The sequence below is a fragment of the Microtus ochrogaster genome, chromosome 2, assembly GCF_000317375.1.
Source record: "Microtus ochrogaster isolate Prairie Vole_2 chromosome 2, MicOch1.0, whole genome shotgun sequence".
NCBI classification, from domain to species: Eukaryota; Metazoa; Chordata; class Mammalia; order Rodentia; family Cricetidae; genus Microtus; species Microtus ochrogaster.
In genome coordinates, this window is record NC_022010.1 from 45,723,780 (window position 1) to 45,751,365 (window position 27,586).

General features: G+C 34.6%; 3 protein-coding genes and 1 pseudogene across 3 annotated transcripts in view; all 4 read left to right on the forward strand.

Moving 5' to 3' along the window:
* The window catches only part of LOC101982540 (olfactory receptor 187), a 39,756-nt gene extending 32,794 nt beyond the window's left edge, over positions 1-6,962 (forward strand). The window contains exons 2-3 of the mRNA XM_005344925.3: positions 2,240-2,383; positions 6,016-6,962. Of these exons, the coding sequence (XP_005344982.1) occupies positions 6,033-6,962 (930 nt within the window). The 5' untranslated portion in view covers positions 2,240-2,383; positions 6,016-6,032. The remainder of the gene's footprint in view (positions 1-2,239; positions 2,384-6,015) is intronic.
* An 8,919-nt stretch (positions 6,963-15,881) lies between these two features.
* LOC101982832 (olfactory receptor 186) lies at positions 15,882-16,859 on the forward strand. Its single transcript, XM_005344926.2, has one exon. It carries the CDS (start codon positions 15,912-15,914, stop codon positions 16,857-16,859), a length of 948 nt encoding a protein of 315 aa, XP_005344983.1. The 5' UTR covers positions 15,882-15,911.
* Positions 16,860-20,990: 4,131 nt separating this feature from the next.
* On the forward strand, positions 20,991-21,938 carry LOC101983100 (olfactory receptor 5H8-like). The gene has a single exon (XM_005344927.2). The coding sequence runs from the start codon at positions 21,009-21,011 to the stop codon at positions 21,936-21,938; it is 930 nt and encodes a 309-aa protein (XP_005344984.1). The 5' UTR covers positions 20,991-21,008.
* Positions 21,939-26,546: 4,608 nt separating this feature from the next.
* Positions 26,547-27,484, forward strand: LOC101986899 (annotated as a pseudogene).
* The last annotated feature ends 102 nt before the right edge of the window (positions 27,485-27,586 follow it).

Here is a 27,586-nt window from a genome sequence, read left to right on the forward strand (position 1 = left end):
CTATCAATCTCTTCTGCCACCTCTCTGTCCTGTTGGCCATTCATTTCTTTACTAAACCAATCACAGTGACAAATAGTCACATAGTGTAAACAAATATTCCACAGCAATTGTGAGTAGAGAAGCAATAAAAACTGACAATCAAGTGTCTCTGTGGTAAGAATTCTCATACCTGAGGCATAGAACATGAAGAAATGAAGCTGTTCTTGCCAGAGTCTCATTCTACTGTTTAGCTTTCACAGTCCTAGAAGGTGCTATGCACTTTATTGGACTAGCAAAGTGATCATCAGTCTCACTTAGCTATGAACACTAAAAAATGAAATTTTTAGTCTAACAAGACATGCTAACTGGTACAACAGTGGCATGGATGATATTGGAGTAGTCAACAATTTTCTGGTTTCATATAAGGTTCAGTCTATGAGATGGGCCTCATGTGGTTCTGTTAAAGGGGGCAAGAACCTGTGACAAAGAAAATTTAAGTGCTTGTTCTCAATGGGTGTTTATTTTTATTTTAATATTTCTGAGTGTTTTGCTTGAATTATGTCTGTGTGCCATGTACATGTCTGATGTTCTCAGAGGCCAAAATAGAGCCTTGGGAACTGGATATAGGCAATTGAGAGCCACCATCTGGATGTAGGAAACTGACATGAACTCAAGTACTCTAGAACTATGTTAATAGTCAAAAGAAAAATATGAACATATTCCTGTTGTGTTAAAACATCCTCCAGAGCCTTTCTTTGAGTTTTGGGACTATACATTTCCCACCATATACCCCTAGGCCATGTGTAATCTCAAATATCCACATGCTGTCTCCTTAGCCACATGTATCTCATGTCTGCTTCTCTCTATATAGACTATTCACATTTAAAATTATTTGTTTTCTCAAGTGCTCTTGGGTCTTTCCTAACTTTAGTGTTTCAGTGAACTGTGCCAAAAGTGTTACTCTACTGTGAAGACCACCTCTGAGCACACCTACAACTATCGAAGAAAGGAACTCCAGGAAACTCAGTCTACACTCTTGTGTAAGGGAACCAAGGATGGAGCCCGCATTCGACCAAGATCCCGTGCTTGTTTTCCTTCCTCTTTCTTCTTTACTCCCAGACTTCTTGATCATATTTAGCTTAGATTAAGTGAGTTTAATCTAAGTTGTAATGGCTATCACCAAGAAACCAAATGACTTCTAAAGCTTGTGAAGACATGCATAAATAGGAGAACTTAATCCCTGCTTGTGATAATGCAAGCTTATGAAGCCACTCTAGAAATATATATGGGAGTTCTCAAACAAGAGAAATACTGTGTGATTCAGCTATACCGTAATTGGAAGTATACACTAAGGAATCTAAATCACTGTGGCACAGATATATTTGTGCATCTTATTGTGTTTCTACACTTTTCACAATATCCAGAATATTAATTTAACATAGGTGACCATCAACAAGCAAATACATGACACTTGTATGCAGTAAAACATTTTCATTCATGAAGAAAAATAAAATAGTGACATTTGAAAGAAGATGTATAGAACTAGAAATCATTAGTCTAGTGAAATAAGCTGGATAGGAAAGAAAAATACTGCATTTACCTCTCACATACAGAACTTAAATTTAAGTGTATTTGTATGTTTGTATTGTATTGTGTGTGAGTTTGTAGGTCATGAAAATAGATAAGGATTATTAGAAAAGAGGGAGAGATCTAAAGCAAAGTCGGGAATAAAAGGTAAATGGAATACATGTCATAGGAATAAAAGGTAAATGGAATACTCTGCTAAAGCGCAGAGTAACTAGAAAAAGAAAGAACACCACCTGGAAGAAAGAGGGGAATATGGAGGACAGTGGGCAAGGGAATGGATACAAACAAAGTAAAATAACATATGAGGAGAACATGATGAAACGTTGTAGACAAACCTTAAAAATTAATTTAAATAAAAGTTGCCTAATCTGTCAGAAATGTCAACTGATATAAGAAATGGTAACATATTGTGCAATTTCTATATCCAAAGTTATATTTGGACACTCTGAGTAGATAATCATAATGTAAATATCTGCAGTGTACCCATGGGATCATTTGGACTCGTCACAGGTCAAGCCCAAATTGCCCAGCACAGCAGCTACACTTTCTCCATGGGGAATGTTTAAACTCATAATGGGAATTTCAGCTCTTCATTTCTTCTTTTGGGAAAAGCACAAAGGTTTAAATCTGGTTGACATGTGTGTTGAAAATAAAATTGTCTAAAAATTTTCAGTGTTTATAGGATGAACACTCCACTATGAGCCACTGTGCTAAGAATTGCTCCCTATGTTACTGACTTCCTGACAGACTGAGATTTTCTCTGCTTTAGAAATCCCAACATTTGTTAAAGATCCCTCAAACATCTTCCTGGATATAGGTAAGAGAGAGATGATTTCTATAAGATTCCTTCCTGCATGAAGAGCTAAAAATGTTCTTAAATATATAATAATTTTATATTCACCTTTTCAGATTCTAGATCAGTATAGAAGAAAAGAGCAATAAAGGATTTTCTATATACTTTATTTTATGATTAAATATTAATAAGCAAAATATTTAACCTGAATTCTTATGGTTAGAGATTTTTATTACCTACTTAATCAGCTATTGCATTTAGTTATGATCAGATGAAATATCAAGTTGCTCTTACATAGCAAACTTTATGACAGTTGCAGAAAAAGTGACTATTGAAAAGATTTCCTCACTCCTCTATAGTCTCATCTTCTCTAATAATTTATTGAAGAGTATATATATACATGTACAGAAATAGAAATAGGATATATATACAAATATATTTCTCCCTATAGACACCACATTTCATGAAGTTTTATAAACTAATATATCTGTATATATCTTTGCTTTATACAAACATACACCCTACATATAAATAGACAGGAAATATGCAGAGAACTTTATTCCATGACATTCCCATATATACAATTTAAATGAAAATTTATTCGAGAATTTCTAATTCTTTTATTTCATAAAAAAATAAATTTTACCTTGCTAGGAATAAATAACAAAAATGAAAATAAAATGAGAAAGATTTCTAGAGAAATTTAATTTGAATTGATGACATAGCAAAAGTAAAGATGGAAATATGTAATGAAATGCCAGGCAGAGATGACATGTACATTGTCAACAAGAAACTTGTAAAATCAATGTTTTACGCAAACACAGATTCTCTAGGAAATTGAATTTTGACTTATAGAAAAGGAAAATAAAAGTTCTCAGAATGGTCTAGGGAAGCGGTGCTGTGAAAACAGGCTTTCTGTTGTGCCTCTGAGACTTGCCTTTTTCTTCATGTCCAGTCTTCCTCTGGTAGCTCTTCTCACTATTTTGTGAAATGTCCCTCTTATGCTATTTCTCTTCTTCCCCTTTTTCCCAATTTTACTAACCCAAATATCCTTTTCCTATATTTTTTGCTTTCTTCATACTTTCATCTTATGTCCTTGATGTATTTATGCTTTTATTTAAAACATGAATAAATATTCCATAGGTAAAATTTATGTTAAGTTTGGAGCACTAGATAGATGGCAACTATCTCCATCATTCTGTTCCCCCAATGTATCTTCCTTTGCCTTCGGGATTCTACTGCCTTTTGGTTCCTTTGATTTTCTGACATCCCTCTGTAACATAGAGAAACCATTCTCACCAAAGATCCCACTTCTTAATTTCAGCAATCAAAGATTTCCTTCACTTTCCCTACCAGTGTTTTAAACTTAACTATTGGTTAATTTTGCTTCATTTTCTCATTATTCATGTCTGTCCCATTTTTAAAGACCATGGCTATCAGTTATCTAGTTAAACTTAATTTTGTTGTTGTTGTTGTTTTGTGTTTATTTTGAGTCAGGTTCTCACTCTATGGCTAAAGAACTAATCTCCTGCCTCAGGCTCTAAAGCATCGGGGATTACAGGAATGTGCTACCATTTTCCAGCTTTTCTTGTCTTTTTTGATCTTCAATGGAGTTAATTGTGTCTTTGGTGACAAAGAAAAAGAAGTGCATTATGAGGTAGATATTTGACTCTAAAGAAAATTAGGAGAATTTGAATATTCATCAAGAAAAGAAATCAGTAACAGCAGGTAGCCAGGTAGTCAGTAAATAGCTAGAATCAGGTGCTAGTAAACAGCTCCCTGAAGCTGTAAGTGCATTAGGTCTTGTGCCCTGTGTGTCAAATCATAGCATGCACTGCAAGGCTAGTTCAGGTGGTGCTGCCTTCATGACTAAAACTATGCTTTGTATCTGGGTGTCTTGCCCATTTCCTATTCTAAACCAAATCTAGGCAGGTGAATTTACAGTTTGTCCCAGTTCTGCTGTATTTTCTATCAAGATGCAAAGGTTATTTTCAAGTGCTTTGGTTTCAACAGTGGTGGACAACTTCTGCCTGATGTAACAGGGATCAGATGGTTGTCAAAAATGGAATCTACCTCAATTATAACTACTTTAATATAAGCTTCTTGAATTTATTCCCATGCCTCCATTTCCTTCTCTTTGTGTACTCTGCCATGCCAAGAAACACATAAACTCACTATTAGCTACTCCCATCGGCATTGTCTCTATTCACTATAGTTCACTCATCCTGCTGAGCCCTTGTCACCTGCGTGATCAGAGGATGGACTTTTTACAACTTTGCTGCTGAGCTTCATCCTGATTCTCAACTTTAAATGTCCATGCATACAGGCATCACATGATACCTCTGCCCATAACATAGGTGTCAGGTGTCACTGTACATTCTGATTTACTAATTTTTAAAAGTAGACCTTGTCACTGCTTCACCATTCTCAGGGTCATATCACTTCACACATATATGTATCACCCAAAAATTTTTAGATTGCAGACCTTTTTTGTTGTTATTGATGTTTTTTTTTAGGTAAGGTTCATCTGTGTATGTTTGGAGTCTGTCCTGGAAATTGCTCTGTAGACCAGGCTAGCCTTGAACTTATAGAGATCCGTCTGCCTCTACTTGAATTCTGGGATTAAAAGTGTGTGCTACTGACATTTGACTAGAATGCAATCTTTTAAACATCATTTTAAAATTGCTGTTTCTATTTCTATGGAAATACATCAACAATTTTGCACAATGTCCCCAAGTAATTCAGATATATGATGTAGTTTAGAAGCCTCAGAACAACAACAATGGTTTTATAATTAATATTTCCCACTAGTTTTTCTTCCCAGTAACCTATTTTCTCCACCACTACATATTTAATTTTAAAAATATTTTTAAATTGTTCTAATGGTAACATTTGAGTGAGTAAAAAATGGTAAGTGTAGTAGGATCAAAAACCCATTGCCATTGTTCTTGAGTTCTCAGTAGTCCTCATTGTCCACTATGTTCAGCGAGTCCGGTTTTATCCCATGCTGTTTCAGACCCAGGCCAGCTGGCCTTGGTGAGTTCCCCATAGAACATCCCCATTGTCTCAGTGTGTGGGCGGTCCTCGGACTTCTCACAGGTCAGGGAACCCTGATTGCTCTTCAAGCTGATGAGGGAGGGGGATTTGATTGGAGGAGAGGGAGGGAAATGGGAGGCGGTGTCAGGGAGGAGGTAGAAATCCTTAATAAATAAATAAATTTTAAATAAATAAATAAATAAAAATGGTAAGTGTGTTCCACTTGTTCAATATCCTTGTTATTCAGTGCCCAAGAGATGGCCCAGAGATTAACTGCTTTAGTGCTGGTGTAGAAGACTGGAGCTCAGTTCATCTTGTATGATTTACAGACTTATGAATGCCTATAACTCCAGCTTCAAGGACACTACACTTACTTCTGACACACGACATACAACTAAAAATATGTTAAAGTCTTTAAAACTTCTTACATAGTATTCAACTTATGCTTTTAAAAATTAAATTGGTGTTGTTACATTAATCTAAATAATTTATTATAAATGATAAATAAAATTTAAAGGACCTTCTGATAGATGTTTGCATTCATTTCAAGTCCATGTCTCTAGTTTTCATTTTATAAGCTCTAGCAAATGCTCTTTTACATTCACTACCTTTCATTTCAGAGCCATCCAGTGAAGACATGGAAAAGGAGAATGCAACAGTCTTGACAGAGTTTGTTCTCACAGGACTCATTCACCAGCCACTGTGGAAAATCCCTCTGTTCCTGGTCTTCTTGGTGATATATCTCATCACCATTGTGGGAAATGTCAGTTTGGTCACTCTCATCTGGATTGACCCTCATCTTCACATCCCCATGTACCTGTTCCTTGGAAGTTTAGCTTTTGTAGATGCATCTATATCCTCCATAGTGGTTCCAAAGATGCTGCTTAATGTCTTTGCTAAAAGCAAGCTGATCTCTCTATCTGAATGTATGCTACAATTTTTTTTATTTAATATCACTGCAACTACAGAATGTTTCCTCTTGGCAGCAATGGCCTATGATCGCTATATAGCCATATGCAAACCTTTACTTTACCCAGTAGTTATGACTAATACTCTGTGTGTATGTCTGATAGTATTGTGTTTTGTAGGTGGAATTATTCATGCTTTAATTCATGAAGGATTTTTATTGAGATTAACCTTCTGTAATTCCAACGTGATACACCATTTTTATTGTGACATTATATCACTGTTAAAAATTTCCTGTACTGACACTTCTCTTAATTATCTAATTGTTTTTATTTTCTCTGGCTCAATTCAAGTTTTCACTATTTCAACAATCCTTGTTTCTTACACTATTATTCTGTTTACAATCTTAAAAAAGAAATCCGATACAGGCATAAAGAAAGCCTTCTCCACCTGTGGAGCCCACCTCTTATCTGTGTCTTTATACTATGGTCCTCTTCTCTTCATGTATGTGCACCCTGCATCTCCACAAGTAGATGATAAAGATATGATAGACTCTCTATTTTACACAGTCATAATTCCTGTGTTAAATCCAGTAATTTACAGTTTCAGAAATAAGCAAGTCACAGATTCATTGGCCAAATTATTACAGAGAACTTTTTAGACTTGTTACAATTATCTGCTGTGTTTCAATAGATAATCACAAAACAGTCAAAGCTCAAAGTGACAGTAGTTCATTGTCCAAAAAATTTTACTATTGTAATTCATATAATACTTTAATTAACAAAAGTACAAGTGTCTAAAATCTTCTTTAAAAATTGAAAGTCTTCAAGAACACAAGAATACTTTCTAACAAATGTTATTACATATGAGAATAATTACATCAGAGAAAATTAAACCCAGTGTTGAATTTTTTTTCAGTGTGGCTTCATAAGTGTATTAACTGTTAAGAATGGTATTTCTGCAAATCATAATTGAATATTATTTCCTTTATGCCAATACTGTTGTGTAATTTGAAGAAACATCAAATTCAACTGTGTGGAGGAAGCAGGCTTTTATTTCACTGAACAGCAGAACTGTAATTTATGGCTAGTCATCAACATGTCTTTATTTCACTTCTTTAAAAAATGGTTAATTTCTGGTGCATGCCTTTAATCCCAGCACTCAGGTGGCAGAGGCATGCGGATTTCTGTGAGTTCAAGTCTAGCCTGGACTACACGAACTAGTTCCAGGACAGGCTCCAAAGCTAAAGAGAAATCCTGTCCTAAAAAAAGGGGGGGGTTAATTTCACTTCTTAGAAAAACTAAACCTAAAAATTACAAGAGAAACAGAAAGGAGGGTTCAATGTGATACTTGTAACTCCAGGGAACAACAGTAAGGTGAAGCTCTGAGCTTGGAGTAATCAGATGAGTGAACAGAGTCCAGGCTCCATAGTCTAGGGTGCCTTCTAAGGCCATTTTCAGTGCTGCTTTGTATTGTCTGATGGTCTCACTCTTGAGAGCTTATGTAGTTCAAAACCCAACAGTAAACTGGACAAGTTGAGAGAAATGCTCAGCAAAGAGTGCACAATGGGGAGGAAAGACTACCAATTGTTCTTAGTTTAGGTGAAATGACACTATTAAGCTAAAGCTTCAAGTAACACCATTATTGGAATATATATTTGAAAAAAGGAAGCTTCAAGTGCATACTATCAAAGATTAAATACGATAACACTTTATGATACAATAATACAAAGTGTGTTTGTAGCTACATGTAAAAATTAGAACACAAATAAACAAATGTACAAGCGTGTGTGTGTGTGTGTGTCTGTGTAACAATTTTCCTTGTACCCGCCCAGCAGGTCCAGTTATTCCAGGGTCTGAAGGGGTGCTACCTGAAAGAACATGGGCGAGAGAGAGGAATGAGGCCAAGCAAAATTCTCTTGTCAAAGCCTCCATTTATTAGCATAATGGCAGCGGCTTATATAGCCCCTGGATGAGGAACCTGGGTTGGGGTGGGGGGCTTTGCAGGGGCAGCAAAGGTCACTAGTCAGCACACCTGGTAAGCGAAAACATTCTTTTTGTGGCTCCGCTTAACAAACAGCTCTCAAGGTAGTTGGGATGTGGGGGCTCTCTGCAAACATCCTTAGGACAATGGTCCCTGCTTTCATCTTTGGGAAAATGGCTCCTGACATTTTTTGTTGGCCTTTCATGCATTATACTTGTTCATGTCTCCCGAGCTATCCATCTACAGTTCCACCTTGCCTTTTTTCTATCATCCTTTAAATGCCATAGATATTTCTACTAATGTAGCAGAGATACTCCAAAAATCTTACCTCTGTTCATGTAAAACTGTAGTTTTTATATCCTACAACCTGCAAATACTCTTTTCTTTCAGAAGTGATGCTGTTTAGTAATTGTTGATGACAAAATGGGTGAATTCAAACCCTTTTTAATATTTTTAAAGTATTTTCATAACTATAAGACGGTATGCACATACCTTATTAATATCTCGTATTTATTTTCTTATGTATCTTGTATAGATTTATTCTATATGCTGATGTGGGCATGTCTAAATTTTTCTTTACCAAGCATTTCTCACACTGATGTGATTTGAGATCCTTTCCAATGAAACCTTCTCTAACTCTTAGGCCTTTTTCACAATTCTACAAATGGAAATTTTGTCATTTCCAAAATGCACCGTTGAGATTCATCTGGACCTACCTTACCATCTTACGTGCTTGCTTTCCCTTAAAAATCCTGTACACAGAGAATCCCTGTCCTGCCTTGACACACCCATACCATTAATACTCCATATTAGTCTAACATTTCAGGGTCTGACCAAACTGTGACTGCTTCCTCATATGGCTTTCACATAACCACGACTAGGTCAGGAAAAATCACTCATTAGAATAACTTAGTAACACCTATTGGGCCAAATTTGAACTTATGTGACGCATAGCTTTGACTTGTAGATTGTATTCTCAATTCCTACTGCTCTGTTACTTTTTGGTTTCTTTCACAGCAGATTACACATGTGAGACCTTACATAAATGTTTGCAAAATTGAAGTATATTCATGAATACACAAAATGCAATGAATATGTCACGTTTTTAATGAAAACTTAGCCCCTGGTTGGTGAAATGTCTCTGCTGGTAAAACTTGTTGCCAAGGATTAAGAACTGAGGCTTGACATTTCGTTAAGTGTCTTTCAGCCATTCTAGATCCATCTGTTGAGAGTTCTTTCTTTAGGTCTGTACTCCATTTTTATTGGATTATTTGTTCTTTTGATGACCAATTTCTTGAGTTCTCTGTATATTTGGAGATCAGACCTCTGTCTCATGTGGGGTTAGTGAAGATCTTTTCCCATTCTGTAGACTGTTGTCTTGTCTTGTTGACTGTGTCCTTTGCTTTACAGAAGCTTTTTATTTAGTTTCAGAAGGTTCCATTTATTAATTGTATCTCTCAGTGTCTGTGCTACTGGGGTTATATTTAGGAAGTAGTCTCCTGTACCAATGCGTTCAAGTGTACTTCCCAGTTTCTCTTCTATAAGGTTCAGAGAACCTAGACAACAATGGGGACCCTAAGAAAAACATACATAGATCTAATCTACATGGGTAATAGAAAAAGACAAGACCTCTAAATTCGGAGCATGGCAAACGGGAGAGGGTTAAAGGGGAGGGGAAAAGCAGCTAGGGAAGCAGAGAAAAATGTAGAGCTCAACAACAATCAATAAAAAAAAGAATTGAGGCTTGAATATAATTACCTCAGAACTCACATAGTAGAAAGAGAAAATTGGCTCTCATAGGTTGTCTTCTGGCCTCCACAGATGCTCTATGGCATGCATGCGAGTGTGCGCACATACACATGCACACACACACACACACACACACACACACGCGCGCGCGCGTACACCACATAAATAAACAAGTAAACAAATGTAAAGAATGAGCCCACATATATTACTTTGCTTAGAATCGTTGCTGGGTACAAGGTCAAGCTGTTGTTGCCAGTTTTTTCTTGGTAGACACAGATATACAACTAAACTGATAGTTTCATTAGCTTGGATAGACTGTGACAAGATATAAGAGAGAAAAAATTGCAAGGATCAAAGATCTGATAACATGTAAGTATTTATTTAAAACAGACACTGTGTCAGTATAATTCCAGAGATCTGCATCCCAATATGCTTGAAATCATCATGGCCTCAGAAGTTCCCCTGAGGGAACTCACCTAAACCTCCAGAAACACAGAAAGGTTATCAGTTCAGCTGCAGTTACCCTTTCTTCCCAGACACCACAGTTATTGCATGTATTTGGTTGCTGTTATATTCTATCATGCTGGTTTGTTTTAAGTTATCTATTGCTTTATCCTGTCATCATCATTATTATCATTATTATTATTTTTATTATTGAAGATTATACTAATAAAGAATATGAGTCTTTTTCTTCCATAATTCAATTTTATTCCCCATTAAACGTAACGTAAAGGATATTAATTGAAATGTAATGGAGGTAGTAAAGGACAAATTATCATGTAAAAGATGGTTTAGTATCAGACTGCCCATTCATTTGTTTAAAAAAAAAGTCTATGTTTTAAAACTGCCATGTAAATAAACTAATAATAGTTGACATACACTGTATTGTAAGAATACATTATATCCTCACTTGGTGATTTATAGGAATACATATCTCTCATTCATCTCCATATACATAAATAAATGTATAATGTAAATAATATATGTAATATATCCACTTACTTTTACAGTATTTTATAAAATATTTTAAAGAAATTTCTGATAAATTTTCATAGGCTAGTACTTATTTGAAATCCAAAAGTTTAACCAGGAAAGCATTTTTCCATCAGAGATCTGGCTGTGGGAAACTTTGAGCATATGTTCATGTGTCCCTTTAGCTGAATTTTATTATTCGGTAATATAACTACTGCTATAGGAATAGCTCCACGGTGACTATGGGTGATCAGGCATCCTTATAGTAGGATGTAGAGTCCTTTGGGTATATAACCAGGAGAGTATAGCTAGATCATGCTGCATAAGCTATTTAAAGATTTTTAGCCCCCATACTGAGTTCCATGTGGGCGTGCCAGTTTGCACACTCACCAGTAGTGAATAAGTGTTCCCCTTTCATCACACCCCCACCCATATTTGTCTTATTCTCCTTTTGGATGATTTCACTTGTTAGTTCCTTGTATATTCTAGATAATGACCAATTGTCAGATGTGTACATGGTAGACTTTTTCAGTTTTGTAGACTGTCCCTTCATTAAAATGATGATGTCCTTAGTTCTACAGAAGCATTTTAATTTCTTGAGGTCCCATTTATTAATTGCTATTCTTAACACCAGCTCTATCAGAGTCCTTTCAAGAAAGCCCTTCCTATACCAATGAGATCAAGTATATCTCTTACTTGTTCCACTATCGGATTTAGGGTATCAGATCATCTGCTGAAGTTCTTGGACCACTTGGAGGTGAATTTTGAGTGAAGTGAGAGATAAGAATCTAATTTCATTTTTCTACCTGTCACTAACAAGTTTGACTGACCACATTTGCAGATTCTGTATTTTCTCCAATTAATATTTTTATTTGCTTTGTAAAATTAAATATGTATTTTGAAGTCTGAGTTTGTATGAGGGTCCTAAATTCTGTCCATTGATCAATGGGTCTATTTTATATGCAGATACAATGATGTCTTATAATTTAGTGTATAACTTAAAATCTTGAATTGTAATACCTCCAGAAGTTTTCTTTTGATCTTTCTTTCTTCTTTCATTTTTGTTCAGAATTCTTTTTGCAGAAATAGCCTGGGTATTTTATAATTCCATATGAAATTTAAAATAATTTGTCAATTTCTGTAAGGAATTGTACTGGAATTTTGACAGAAACTGTGTTGAATATGTATTTTCCTTTTGGTAGGATATTCATTTTCACATATAAATTCTGTAGATCCAGGATACTGTAAGTTTTTTGTTTCAGATCTGAAACAGGAAGGGTAAAATTGCCTGTAGAAGAAAGGAAGGTAGGGTAGAGGGGGGAGCACAAAAAGGAATAAATAAATGACTTTCTAAAAAAAAGTCATATGAGAGCCGGGCAGTGGTGGCACACGCCTTTAATCCTCGCACTTGGAAGGCAGAGGCAGGCGGATCTCTGGGAGTTCGAGGCCAGCCTGCTCTACAAGAGCTAGTTCCAGGACAGGCACCAAAGCTACAGATAAACCCTGTCTCAAAAAACAAAAAAATAAAATAAAATAAATAAATAAATAAATAAATAAATAAATAAATAAATAAATAAATAAGTCTTATGGAAACATACCAACCACTCCAGAATACAGGTTTTGACTATATGATCAGTAAAATAAATAAAGGATCATATTGTTACGAGAGGGCTAGAGAGATGGCTCAGTGATTAAGAGCACTGTCTGCTCTTCCAAAGGTCCTGAATTCCGTTTCCAGCAATCACATGGTGGCTTACAACTATCTGTAAAGAGTTCTGGTGCCCTCTTGAGGAAGAGACCTGGTCAATCATCCTCATCAACTTACACCATGAAACCCAATTTGGACAAGTTCAACAGAACTGCCATATATGGGCTGCCCATGCAAGCTTCAGAATTGCAAGGAATAAATTTCATTTTAATTTATTGCTATGAGATACCCTCAATTATAAAAAACATTTGTATGTATATACATCTATGTATGCATACCATTTGCACACACACTCACACATTACTATGTTTTGAATATACAATGTCTACTAAAAGACTAATTTATTGAATTAAATTTTCTTAGGATGGAATCTCTGCAAAGTGATTGATTTGTCCTCAAATCTTTAAATTCATGGACACTGCTGTTTGAAAAGCAAGGCTATTGGCCTCTATCCTATAACATATGTTTTTTGGTTTTCCTCTACTCTTCTGCCATGACTTTTGCCTACTTACTATAAACTTTTACCTGATGTATGATTGAACTAAGGGAGTTTAGAGATGGCCAAATATAAGAAGTTATTTTTAATATCAGACAATATTATTTTTGTATTTTCTCTTGAAGGAACTATAGACAGCTGCTTTAAATTATGTTTTGATTAGTATAGACATCATGACAACAAAGCACTCACTGCATTCAATTTCATATCTAAACCAAAATTGACATAAAGCAACCAGGTATGACAATTATGATGAAATGTTTATCAGTCTTTTGGGTATACCTGAATTTTGCACACACCTCCATCAGCAATGCCCAGTTGATGATCTGCATTTTATACCACTGGGAATCCTAAGACATTCTGAAGGGAATTTCAGCTCTTCATATTCTCTTTCCTAGGAACAAACTTCACAAATGTGCAATTGGTTGACACTGTGTTCAAAGATTAATTATATAAATAGATTTTCCCTTAGTTTTCTTTGTAAATGAAGCCATCTGAGTGAGTCGGGGAACTACATAGTCTTCATATCAGGGCTGTCATGTGTCATTTTTGCTTTTGAAGGATCTCTACAATTCCTCAGAAGATATTGGTAATATTGAAAATATTTCCTAATATTAATCCTTATAAAGAAGTTTTAAAATGTACAAGGTTTAAAGTCTATGACCTTATAGTAATTTTGGAATTTATGTCCAAAAAGCAAAAATAGCCAGGGTCTAGTTTTTAAAACTAAAGATTGAAAAATTTGCATGTATCATTTTCATGACTAAAATCTGAGCAAGGAACATAGCTATAAATTTAACTATTCCTTATAAAATATTTATTGTCCTTCCACTGTATTTATAAAATTTTTTTCAGATTGTTGAGATAAAATATGAGTGCTTCAGAACTCGGGCCTCAGATTGACATTATTCTTGTATAAGAAATAATTAGACAATTCTGCTATAAAGACCCATCCAAGAAAGTTAAATTTTTGATTAAAGCTGAAGGTCTACAAATTAAATAGTAATTCCTTTATACTCATCATGTGACAAAAGTTTCATTGTGTATTTTATATATATAATATAGATATATGATATGAGCAAATGAATATTTTTTTCAGTTTTTTTATTGAGAAAAGGGAAAAAAAACAAGTTTCCGCCTCCTCCCAGCCTCCCATTTCCCTCCCCCTCCTCCCACCCTTCTCTCCCTCCTCCCACCCTTCTCCCCCTCCCCGCACTGAGAAAATGAATATTTATAATTATAATTATATGTAAATGTACACTGAAACACTTTTATATAAATATATATAACTGTAATTGAGTTATTTATATATAATGTGTTATATTTGTTATATTGTATATTTATCAACATTTGTTATTTGAAAAATTCCTACATACACTTTACTTGAGGATTTTCAGTGATTTTGTGATTTGGGATAGCATGTGTGTAAACTCATTCACTATGAAACTTACTTTATCTGTACAGTTATTGGCATTGGTTCTTCATATAGTCAGTATCTAGTTAATATTTGGCTTCTATTAATTACTAAAATGAGATAAAGTATCACTTGCATGTGGAATGAACCTTTAGACACTGTCACCGTACTTATTACAATTTTAAAGCTGACACTTCTTCTTAATAATATACAGATTCCATAATAAAATAAACTTAATTCTTAATCAAAGTGAAGTTATTCTGATAATATACCTATTAGTAGCACAAAGGTTAGAATGAATGTTCCCCCAAGACCTCTGAGCATTTCTCAGTATTTTGTTTTGGGTATCTCTCATGCTCCCTCTTGTCTCCTTGGCTTGCCTTTACTATACTTATCAAGTTATGACTCGGATTATTGCCTATTTTTATGACCTTTTCTTTTCTTTACCTCTGTATAAGTTTAGGGGTTTTTTTGTTTGTTTTGTTTTGTTTTTATCTCTCATCTCTCTTTTTTTTCTGATTATCTCCATTTCTTCTCCATTGCCCACTCTTACTTTGGAGAACTTTCTAAGTATTTTACAGAAGAAACAAGTTATATGGATCCACGAGACAGACAAATGTCAGCTGTCCTCTGTGGTTAGTGAAGGGTACTGTATCATTCATGTTCTTGATTCCCATGCTACTCGTTCACATTACCACCTCACTACTCCATGATTTCAATTCTATTCAATAAAGGAAACTGTTCTTGCTGAAGCCACTAATACTCTCTGTATTTCCCTTCTCAGCAATTTCTCTTACTTTCTCTCTCTCCCTCAAGCATTTGTTTTACACTTGGCACTGTATTTCTGTGCTATTCTTAATGTCTTTCTTTTTCTAGTGTTCACAACACCCAGTCTCCTCGTTCAACCCTGCTCCTTTCTTTGATCACTCTGCTTAATATGGTTTCCTTGTGTCTCTTTTCTCTCTCCTTTTGGACATGTAGGTCTTTGATTTAACATGGGAGATGAGTTTACTGAAAGGAAGTTGATGCTAAAAGAAAAAATGGAGAAACTGTGGCTAGACAGATGATTTGACAGTAACAAGTATTTGTTGCTTTTGCAGAGAGGTCCCAGGTTGAGTTCCTAGTATGCATATGGTGGCTCACAACCACCTGTAGCACTAGTTTTAGAAGATCTGAGAAATTATAATACATATGGTAAAGATTTGACTTCTTATGAATTCCTTTCACCATACTGACCTTAAAATATTAGTTAGTGTTCTATTATACTTGTTTTATTTCATTTCAGGTAATGTCCAGTGAACAACATATGGAAAAAGAGAATGCAACACTGCTGACTGAGTTTGTTCTCACAGGACTCACTGATCATCCAGAACTGAAGGTGCCTCTGTTTCTGCTTTTCTTGGTGATATATCTCATCACGGTTGTGGGGAACCTAGGTCTGATTGCTCTCATCTGGAGTGACCCCCACCTCCATATCCCTATGTACTTTTTTCTAGGGAGTTTAGCTTTTGTAGATGCTTGGATATCATCCACAGTGACTCCTAATATGCTGGTTGACTTGTTATCCAAGACTAAAATAATATCACTTTCTGAATGCATGATACAATTTTTTGCCTTTGCATTTGGTGGAACCACAGAATGCTTTCTTTTAGGTACAATGGCCTATGACCGCTATGTAGCCATATGCAAACCATTACTTTATCCAGTAATTATGACCAATAGACTATGCATCCGAATGTTAGTTTCAGTATTTGTAGGTGGCTTTCTTCATTCTTTGTTTCACGTATTATTTTTATTCAGGTTAACCTTCTGTAATTCTAATATAATACATCACTTTTATTGTGATATTATGCCTTTGTATAATATTTCCTGTACTGATCCTACTCTTAATCTTCTATTAGTTTTTATTTTGTCTGGTTCAATACAGGTGTTCACCATTATGACTGTACTGGTTTCATATACACTGGTTCTGTTTTCAATTTTAAAGAGGAAGTCTGTCCAAGGCCTAAGAAAGGCTTTCTCTACCTGTGGAGCCCATCTTTTATCTGTGTCTTTATACTATGGCCCTCTTCTTTTCATGTATGTGCTCCCTGCATCTCAACAAAGAGATGATCAAGGTATGATGGACTCTCTGTTTTACACAGTCATAATTCCTGTGCTAAACCCAATTATCTACAGCCTGAGAAACAAGCAAGTCATGGATTCACTGAAAAAAAGATTAGAGAGGCATGTTTAGGTCTCAAAAGTCTCTTATTCATATTCACTATAAACAACCACAGATGTTTCCATTTTTGTATATTTTTGTTTTGGAAAGTGTTCAAAGATTTCTGCAATTATAATTATTACATTTCTTTTATACTCTGGTTAAATCAATTTTCAAGTGTGTTAACAATGATAAGGCAACATATCCAATAAAATCCTTGAAATGTTAGTATTTCTAATCTGAAAATGTTGAAGAATCTCATTAAGTTTTTATGTCGTGTTAAATAAAGTAGAAAAAAACATTCCAATGGTGTATATGTTCTTCCATGTGGCTTTACTAATTCAGTAGTTATTAAAAGCAATACTGGTTCTTTCCAGAAGACTTAGTGGGATATGTGCAACAGCAGACAGGGTCATCTAGGTTGAACTCTTTAACTGTATTTATCCATTGTGTGTTTAGCTTCTATTTTTTATTTTCATGTTTAGGCATATGAAAAACAAAACAAACAAAAAATAGGAAATCTACCAGCTCTTCAAACTTTTTACCTAAGTTATTTCTTTGACTTTTAGTGCTTATAGAAATTCCACATATCATAGAAAAATCAATATAAAATAAATCACAATAATAAAGAAAAAGTCGGTTAAATGCAAGACAAAAATATTCTCTTAACTTACCCTGTATCTGCCCATGAGGAGAGATGCTTATCTTTTCTTTGTTTATGATGTCTTGAAAGGCCTCTTTTTGGAGGGAGGATTATCTTACCTGGTTTTGCTACTGTTTATTGTTTTATATCTATATATCTATTTATTTTAATAATTTTGTATATGTTTATTTTTTCATTATTCTCAAGAACTTTATACTAGAATACAATACCATATGATCATATCTACCTCCAACTTCTCCCTTCAAATTTCCCCATATACATCATATGCAATCCTGGGTTTCATACAGAGTCTTTTATTAATTATACCATATATTTTCTTGAGTAGGTCACTGAATGTTAATAGGCAGTACCTATAACTGTATCAGTCAGAAAGCTAAAGGATAAAATAGAAGAGTTCAGTTTAGATGGATTTAATTAAACAAAAGTGGCACAATATAAAGGAAATGGCCTTGATTTGACAATCAAAAAAGTCAGTCTTCAAAAAAAAAAAAGGAAACACCTTTTGGCTTTTTACTTTCTTCAAAGTGATATTTTTATCAAATAAACAAAAATATTTTACTGTCAGGAGTTTCAGACCACTATGCAAATTTCAAATGTAAATAAATGCAGCAATAAGTAAACTGAACTGTTTGTTTTCATTGAATGTTTATGGAAAATTCTGCTAATACTCAAGGGAAATTCTGTACTCTTTTAGTATCATGTAAAATTTTGTCAAACCTTCCTCCATGCTAGAGCTACACAGTTACTGACCTACCCTGAAACTCTTGTGCAGCTGCCCACTTCCCTCTTTCAAGAAAATGCAACTGGTTTACATGTGCATTTGCACCTGCTTTAATCAAAGTTCAAGGGTTTTTGCTTTATATATGCTTGGCCAATGTCCATAGGATCACCATATCACAAAGGGAGGTTTCTGAGCCCAATCCTACTACTGAAGCAGATTTTACATGTTTTTAATATGCTATTTTAGAAGCTTGGTGCTATTCATATTTGGGAGGCAGAGTTCTAGTCACTACCCATCGAGGTACTTTGTCTTTTTTCTTGCCCTTCTCCTTCCCCTTGACATTCATTAGTACAATTTCCCATTAGATTTAAGCTTGAACTGGCAGAGTAAGCTGACCTGAGCTAGCATTCTCTACCAGCTCCATCTTAGGTTGACTCTAGAAGGGCATCTAGATCTTTGGACTTACTAAAACCATGCTTAGATTAGCTCAGAGTTATACAAGTCAAAGTAGAAAGAACACATATTATATGTGAATGAAGATTTGTCTAAACATTTTCTACTTGAGGTTGAAAATGTAAAAACTTGTCAAGTCTTCTAAATTCTACCCTGAGGCAGAAAACCAAAAAATAAATTGCAATATAATATACATTCTAACAACTCAATGATGTGCATTCATGTCAAGTTTATGATTTCAAAGGCTGCAAAACCCAGTGGAACTGCTGGAGCTTTTCGGTGGATGGTCCAACTCTACAATGCCTAAGAGAGCAGTCACTTTCCTAAAGGGATTTCCCGATAAAGTCTCTTGGGGAATCAATTTCGTCATGCCTTTGTCTTTTGGTAAAAGCACATAGTTGTGCAATTGTTGTGGTTCTGTTTTGAAGGTATATTTATACATGAAACCTCTCCTTAGCTTAAGAAATGCAGCCTCTAAATGAATCAGCATGCAAGCACTGCTACCTATATTTTTCTCACTTCTGTGTTAAAATTGGACTTTCCTACTTTATGAAACCTAGGGCTTTTAAACTTCTCCTTGATTCTTTTTAGGATATAGGTAAGAAAGAGATAATGTGTATAATAATTATACTATTTATTAAAAAGTTAAAATTTTCATTACAGATGGTTGTGAGATACCATGTGGTTGCTGGGAATTAAACTCAGGACCTCTGGAAGACTCATACATACATAGAGAACAGTGTATATTAAATAAATAAATACTTTTTAAAAAGTTGAAATTTTGTTTAATACATAATAACTTAAGACCATATTTATAAATTGTTCAAAGAGAAAAGTAAATATAGAAATCTATTAGAATAATAAATTTTATTTTTATGACTAAAGTCAGAGAAAGTAAAATAGGTCTCTAAGTGATTAATTTGTCCTTTTTATTCATTTTAAATTCCAGCCATAGTTGTTCTTTAATTGCTATTTATTACCTGTGAACCTAACTATAATAACCTTATAATATAAATTATGGAAACATGTAATTCATTTTTAAAATGCACATACAATGATTCTCATGTGAAATATCCTAATTGTTTATGATACAAAGATCATACTCTTTAATTAAGTATATTTTAACAAATATTTGATGTGGCAGTAAAATATAAGCTCTTGGTTTTTTCACCCACTTCTTGTAACAATTGCATTGTATATTACAGATACACAAGATGCCATACAGAAAATGTATCTCAACTGTTCTTTTCCCATCTATAACTTTAGAAATTACGCATACATAAAAGTATTTTAGAAACCTAAATTTCTTTGTGACTTGAACTTCATAGAACTAAGCCTACAAATTCAAATTCAAATTGTTGGTTATTTATACAGCCAGTTTCAGCTTTTACAATTGACTTGACATTATTCTTCCAAAAGAAGTGTTGGAGATGAAAGTATTTTCAAGTAATGTTCATAAACTAAGAAAATGAGTGTATATTTTAGAAAGATGTAAAGGCAGTTTTAATTAGGTACATTAGATTTGTAGATTGGAAGAACACATTCTTTTTAACTATCAAAGAAAAGAGGACTAGGCATAACACATGTGTTTAACCCCAGCACTAAGAAGGGAGACAAAGGTTAAAGAATCTTTATGTGTTTAAGGCCAGTCAGGGCAACGTGGTGAAATCCTGTATCAACATAAATAAACAGGTAAATGAATTAATGAAAAGAACACAAAACACAACAGGAGGTATAGCTAGTTGAAGAATATTTTGAAGATAAGCAGGATGCAGTGACTCATATTAGCTTAGAAGTGACACAGATTAATCTGTAAATCCATGTAAAAATCCAGGTAAATAGCAAACTGGATATTCTGAAATCTCTTAAGTCTTACAATAGGTTGGAAAATTATTTTATTTTTAATTTTTCTTCCTAGTTGTGTATAGATGACACAACTCATCAACCAGTCTGTGAGGTTTGTAAAATGTTTTCTTTTATTGGTAGCCTAACAGGCCTTTATGTTTCCAAAAATAACATAATAGTTTCAGTAATTTAGTTCTAATACCTGTAACAATCAAAATGAGGGGAAAATCAAAATATGAAGAGTATTTGGCTAGTGGAATGACATTTATGAAAAACACAAGATTTGTAAATAAAAATTAAAATCCAAATTTTGATTCAGTACACAAGTTTTTCCGAAAACTAAAATTTAATTTTAGCTCACAGTTAACTCTTCGCATCTCCAAATGAATTGCATGTTTACAAAACATCTTCATGTATAGCCTCTGGCCCTTTTCTTCTGACACTTATGGAATTTCTTTATGTTCACTCACTTTCCTTTCAGAGGACATCCAGTGAGGTCATGGAAAGGGAGAATGCAACAGTGCTGACAGACTTTGTCCTTGTAGGATTGCCACTCCAAGCTCAGTGGGAAGTCCCGTTCTTCTTTGTTTTCTTGGTGATGTATCTCATTACCATTACAGGAAACTTTGGCTTGATCACTCTCATCTGGAAAGACCCTCACCTTCACATACCCATGTACCTATTCCTCAGTAGTTTAGCTTTTGTGGATACTTGGGTATCATCTACTGTGTCACCCAAAATACTGGTCACTTTGTTATTTCACAACATGAAGATCTCTCTCTCTGAATGCCTGACACAGTTCTTTTCTTTTGCAGTCAGTGCAACCACAGAGTGCTTTCTCTTGACTGCAATGGCCTATGATCGTTATGTAGCTATCTGCAAACCTCTACTTTATCCAGTGACCATGACCAATAAATTGTGTTCCTGGCTAATCATTTTGTCATTTGTAGGTGGCTTTCTTCATGCCTTAATTCATGAGATTTTTTTATTGAGGTTAAATTTCTGTAATTCCAACATAATACATCACTTTTATTGTGATATTATGCCATTGTTGAAGATTTCCTGTTCTGATCCTTCCATTAACTTCCTGTTGGTATTTATCTTGGCTGGTTCCATTCAAGTAGTCACCATGGTGACAGTTCTAGTTTCTTACACATGTATTATCTTTACAATCTTACAAAGCAAGTCTTTGAAGGGGATAAAGAAAGCCTTCTCCACCTGTGGAGCCCATCTCTTATCTGTGTCTTTATATTATGGCCCTCTTCTCTTCATGTATGTGCGCCCCGCATCTCCAAAAGCAGATGATCAAGACATGATGGACTCTCTGTTTTACACAGTTATCATTCCTGTGTTAAATCCAGTTATCTATAGTCTAAGAAATAAGCAAGTCAAAGATTCAGTGATAAAAGCATTAAAAAGAAATGTTTAGATCTGATAATAGCATTTATTATCTTTTGGACAAAAGTCACTGTAATCATGAATGTGAAGTTGTTATAACCAAAATCCTACATTAATAACAAAAGTAGTTGCTTTGTACTTCTGCTGTGTTTGCTAACCTAGTTGGCTCTTTTCCTAAATGAGAAATTGAACATTAGGAGATCAGTATGTATGTATGTAACTAGCATACATAATCTGCCAAGTCTTACTTTTGCTTGAATAAATATGGGGAAGGTCTTTGGAAACTTCTGGTAACTTAGACTTCTTAGCAGCCTAATACTGTGCAGGCCTAACCTACTGATTCCTATGATCTAGCTTATCCTTAAGAATTACTTCAATATTTTACTATTGTATGGAGGCCACTTGTTCATTTCCTGGTCACTCAGATTCCCAAAATAATTACACAGAAACAATATTATTTAAATCACTGCTGGGCCCATTAGCTCTAACATCTTATTTGCTAACTTTTACATGTTAATTTTATCCATCTCCATCAATCTGTGCATCACCACAAGGTCGTGCCCTACCAGCAAAGTTTCAGCATGTCTGTCTCTGGTGGGAGCTCCATGACTTATCTTTTCTCCACCTTCCTTCACCCAGCATTCAGTTTAGTTTTCCCTGCCTAACTCTATTCTGTTCTGCACAGGTCCAAGACAATTCTTTATTAACCAATGATATTCATAGCATACAGAGGGGAATCATCTTTCTTTTGAAGTAATTGGTGATGCCAGGAGCAGATGTGTCTCATGTCATGAAAGATCCTAAATTCTTTAAACATTTTAAGTGCTGTATTCTGAAGGTCTCTGAAATATTTGAAGAATACCTATCTAACTGAAATATATCTCTGTATATCTAGAAAATCTAATTAAAATGACTACAAACTTGACTATTTATTATAGATTATTATCTATTAGCTTATATTTCTTAATTGTACATTCATTTTTAAATGAGCTTCACAATCACAACACCTTAATCAAGAGCAGAAATATGCATCAATAGACCAAGATCCATATGAACACAAATTATTCATTTCTATACCATATCCCTCTTTAAATGTAAACAAATATTTATAAACAATATTTGGGAATTTGGGTGTAGTTCTTTCCAAACTACTTCCTACTATTTGTTGGGTGAAGTAATATTTTTAAGTCATGTTCAAGGCAACCTTTCAGGGGATCTTGGTCCATCAAACCACATTCATCTGGAAGGATTCCATAGGTTCTCATCCTCTGTGGAAATAAAAGAAGCACCTCTTTCTGAAAACCACATATCCTTAGACCCATATTTTGAATTCAAGATACTTTTAAAATGTATGTGTTGGCTTAGCTTAGCAGTCTCCAGAATCAAATGTCTTTCTGTAGTCAAAAAAAAAAATTCAAAGAAAAGACAATAATATACATAATCCAGACTCTCTGTGTATTTTTCATCTTTATGTGGCTTATTTATTTTACTCCTTTTACTCTATGATTGTCTTTACTCTGTCTCTTTAAACATTTTGCTTTATTTTTAAAAAACCATTTACCTCTTTTTATAACTTTCTATGCTCCCAAGCCTACATACCTTTTTTAAACACACTATGACCCATTTAGAGGTCGTTTATGTCTGAATTTGTATTTATTGAAAAATCTGTAATTATCTTTTGACCAGGAGCACTTTTTTATGCTAAGTGGGCATGGATAAGACCCACTTCACAGTCCAGCGTGTTTGCTCTATGGAGTCACATATGGTAGAGACATGTTTGCTGCTTCTGAGAGCCATGAACATTGCCCCATTTTCAGGCACACAGAGGATCTAGGTTGCCATTAAGCAAATTGTAGCACTTTTTCACAAAACCCATTTAAATGCTCCATAGTCAGATATTGTCAGAGTTCATACTGAAAGCATGGTCCAGGAAGCTGCCATTTCAAAACATATTATTTAAATTACTGCTTGGCACATTAGCTCTAGCATCTTATTTGCTAATTCTTACATCTTAATTTAACCCATCTCCATTAATCTGTGCATTACCATGAGGTCATAGCTAAAAAAGAGGTAGAGAGAAGAGAAGCCATGGAGCCAGAGACAGATGTGCTGAAACTTTTCTTGTAGGGCATGACCTTGTGGTGATACACAGATTAATGGAGATGGGTTAAATAAAGATGTAAGACTTAGAGAATAAGATATTGGAACTAATGGGCCAATCAGTGATTTAAATAGTATGGTTTCTGTGTGATTATTTTAGGTCTGAGTAGCCAAAACAAACAAATGACCTTCCACTATACTTTACCTTTTAGAAATTGATAGAAAATTAAATATATATTTACATATATAATATATATAGCCCATTAGTTTTATTAAATTCTTACTTTTGAAATTTTTGTTTAATAACAGTAGAAAAGAAATGAAATATTTATACTATTTGAAGACAATGTTGAGGACTTAATATTCTTCTGACATTTTTAAATTATGACTATGAAACACTTTGTATTATTTAGTAAGAATGTAGTATAAAAGATGTTAATACAATGAGAGTTTATTCAGTGTTCTGGAATACTGTTCATGTTAGATGAAAATATGAGTAGTAATTTGTTAAGAAGGTGAATTCATTCTCTTTTTTCCCAGGTGTATGTCATGTATGGGACTATGTATATACATGTCTGCATATGTGTAGGCACACTTGCTTACAGAAACACATACAGAGCATCTCAGTCAAGCCCATAGTTCACTAATATAGGTATATAAATAGCCATCTTTCTCCACCAATTACCAGACTCCCGCTTATTAACACTGGAACTAAAAGCAGAACACAGCATACCACTGGTATTTGTGTGTGTATTTCATATTTGAACTCTGATATATAAATATAAAGGTCACTATGGTGTGGCACAATGTATTTCAAGTTGTGACAAACAGATTAAAGAGGGAACAACCATTTCCTTCAACTCTGCAGCCACTCGTAAGCCTACGAGGCTCCAGAGAATCGTTCTAATATCATAGTCACAAAGATAGTCCTTTCAAAATAAATGGGTCAGGGGCTGGAGAGATGGCTCAGGGTTAAGAGCATTGCCTGCTCTTCCAAAGGTCCTGAGTTCAATTCCCAGCAACCACATGGTAGCTCACAACCATCTGTAATGGGGTCTGGTGCCCTCTTCTGGCCTGCATGCATACACACAGATAGAATATTGTATATATAATAAATAAATAAATAAATATTAAAAAATAAAAAAGCATTATACTTTAAAATAAATAAATAAGTAAATAAATGGGTCCAAAACCAAAATGAGAGGGACTAGTAGGGATGTGGGTGTGGAATGACCAGAATATATTAAATACATACATCAAATTGTGAAAAAAATATATGTCAATCAAGAAAATAACAGAAATAAAGTAACTGCCAATCTAGATAAACATATCTAAATGATTTGTTCTAAGAACTGGAGAAGTAAAATCTTTGTACTACAAAAATAAAGAGATTCATGACCATGAAACCAGCATTACAGAAGATAATTAAAGCAGTTCTATACAGGGATTAGAAAACATTGCATATCTGATAACAAGAACACAAGAAAGAAGCAACACTCCCACTAGGAGAAGAGATAGAGAAAATTCAGAAAGACCCAGCCATGATTAATCAGCACACTAGCACACCCCTGAGATGAGTGAGGAGAAGGAAGTCATTAGGGAAGAAAATAAAATTGAAAAATGCTAAAAGCCAGCAGAAGGAAAACAATATGGATGGAATTAGTAACTTCCTTCTAAATAAAGAAAATGGTCATGGCCCACACTTCAAAGATGTGCACTTGCTAGTTGAATGATTAACAGGCCCAACAAATTGTTCTCAGTCAGAAATTCATATCACATAAAGACACATGTCCAGGAGTAAAATGAAAGCAAACTATACCCAAGAACTTAGAATAGAAGTCAAACAGAAAAATCTACACTTAATAAAACAAATACTAATGACATGAAGTGATAAACGGGCTCCAAAACCTTAATAGTGACCAACTTTGCTACATTTATTTTACCGATATTTATGTTTTACACACACATACACAGAGAGAGAGAGAGAGAGAGAGAGAGAGAGAGCCATACACACACAAATAGAGGCAGTTAAATTACACTTCACATTTACACCTTTTAGTTTTAGCAGTGTTCAAAGCTATCCAATTATGACTGTGTTTGGCAAGTGTGCACAGGATCACATTTCCACAAGAATAGATTCCTGAGCTCCAACTCCAGTGGCTGAAAGAAATTAAGCATATTATCAGCTATTACAGAAGCTCAGAGGCATTTATGTTAGGAGCACATTCAGGTATATAACTTAAGCGGCATTTTCCACAACTAATTCAGTTGTTATTGGTTCCTGAAAAGAGTCTATCTCTTTGACCTTACTAAAACCATGTTTTGATTAGCTCAGACATAGCTATTGAACTTAAGTACAAAGAAAATATTTTCTATATAAGCCACAACTTGCCTAAACATATCAGAAGTATCACTTGAATTAGAAAATAAAGTGGTTTAGTAAAAATCAATTTTTTGATAAAAAGCTACCTGCAGTGACCTGATGTCTGTGATTCCAGAGGCTGTCTTCCATCAGTTTTCACTCTATAAATAATATCTCTTTCAGGAGACATCCCTGAAGAACATGAAAGTGGAGAATATAACACTGTTGACAGAGTTCATCCTAGAAGGACTCACACATCAACCACAGTGGAAAGTCCCCCTTTTCCTGACATTTTTGGTGTCTACCTCATCACCATTGTGGGGAACTTCAGCTTGATCACCCTCATATGGAGTGATCCTCACCTTCACATCCCCATGTACCTATACCTCAGCAACTTAGCCTTTGTGGATAGTTGGTTATCATCTACAGTGACACATAAATTATTGATCACCTTGTCATTTGAGATCACAAAGATTTCTCTTTCTAAATGCCTGTTACAGTTTTTTTCCTTTGCCTTCAGTGCAAGTGTAGAATGCTTCCTCTTAACTTCAATGGCTTATGATCATTATGTAGCTATATGCAAACCTTTACTTTACCCAGTGATTATGACCAATAGACTATGTTTCCAGCTAGTAATTTTGTCATTTGTAGGTGGTTTTCTTCATACCTTCATTCATGAAGTATTTTTACTCAGATTAACTTTCTGTAATTCCAATGTAATACATAATTTTTATTGTGATGTTATGCCTTTTTTAAAGATTTCCTGTTCTGATCCATCCATTACCTTTATGTTGGTGTTTGCTTTAGCTGGTACTGTTCAGGTAACCACCATGGTGACTGTTCTAGTCTCTTACACGTGTATTCTCTTTACAATCTTACAGAATAAGTCTCTCAATGTCATAAAGAAAGCCTTCTCAACCTGTGGAGCTCACCTCCTGTCTGTGTCTTTGTATTATGGACCCCTTCTCTTCATGTACGTGTGTCCTGCCTCTAGACAAGCAGATGACGAGAATATGATTGACTCCCTATTTTACAAAGTCATAATTCCTGTGTTGAACCCAATTATCTACAGTCTAAGAAATCAACAAGTCATAGATTCTGTTAGAAAAAATTAAAAAGAAATGTTTAGACATCATAAAATATTTTCTTTTTAACAAAATGTACAAATTTAAGGAGGTTTAATTTGGATATTTTATGATATATGTTGAAAAATATTT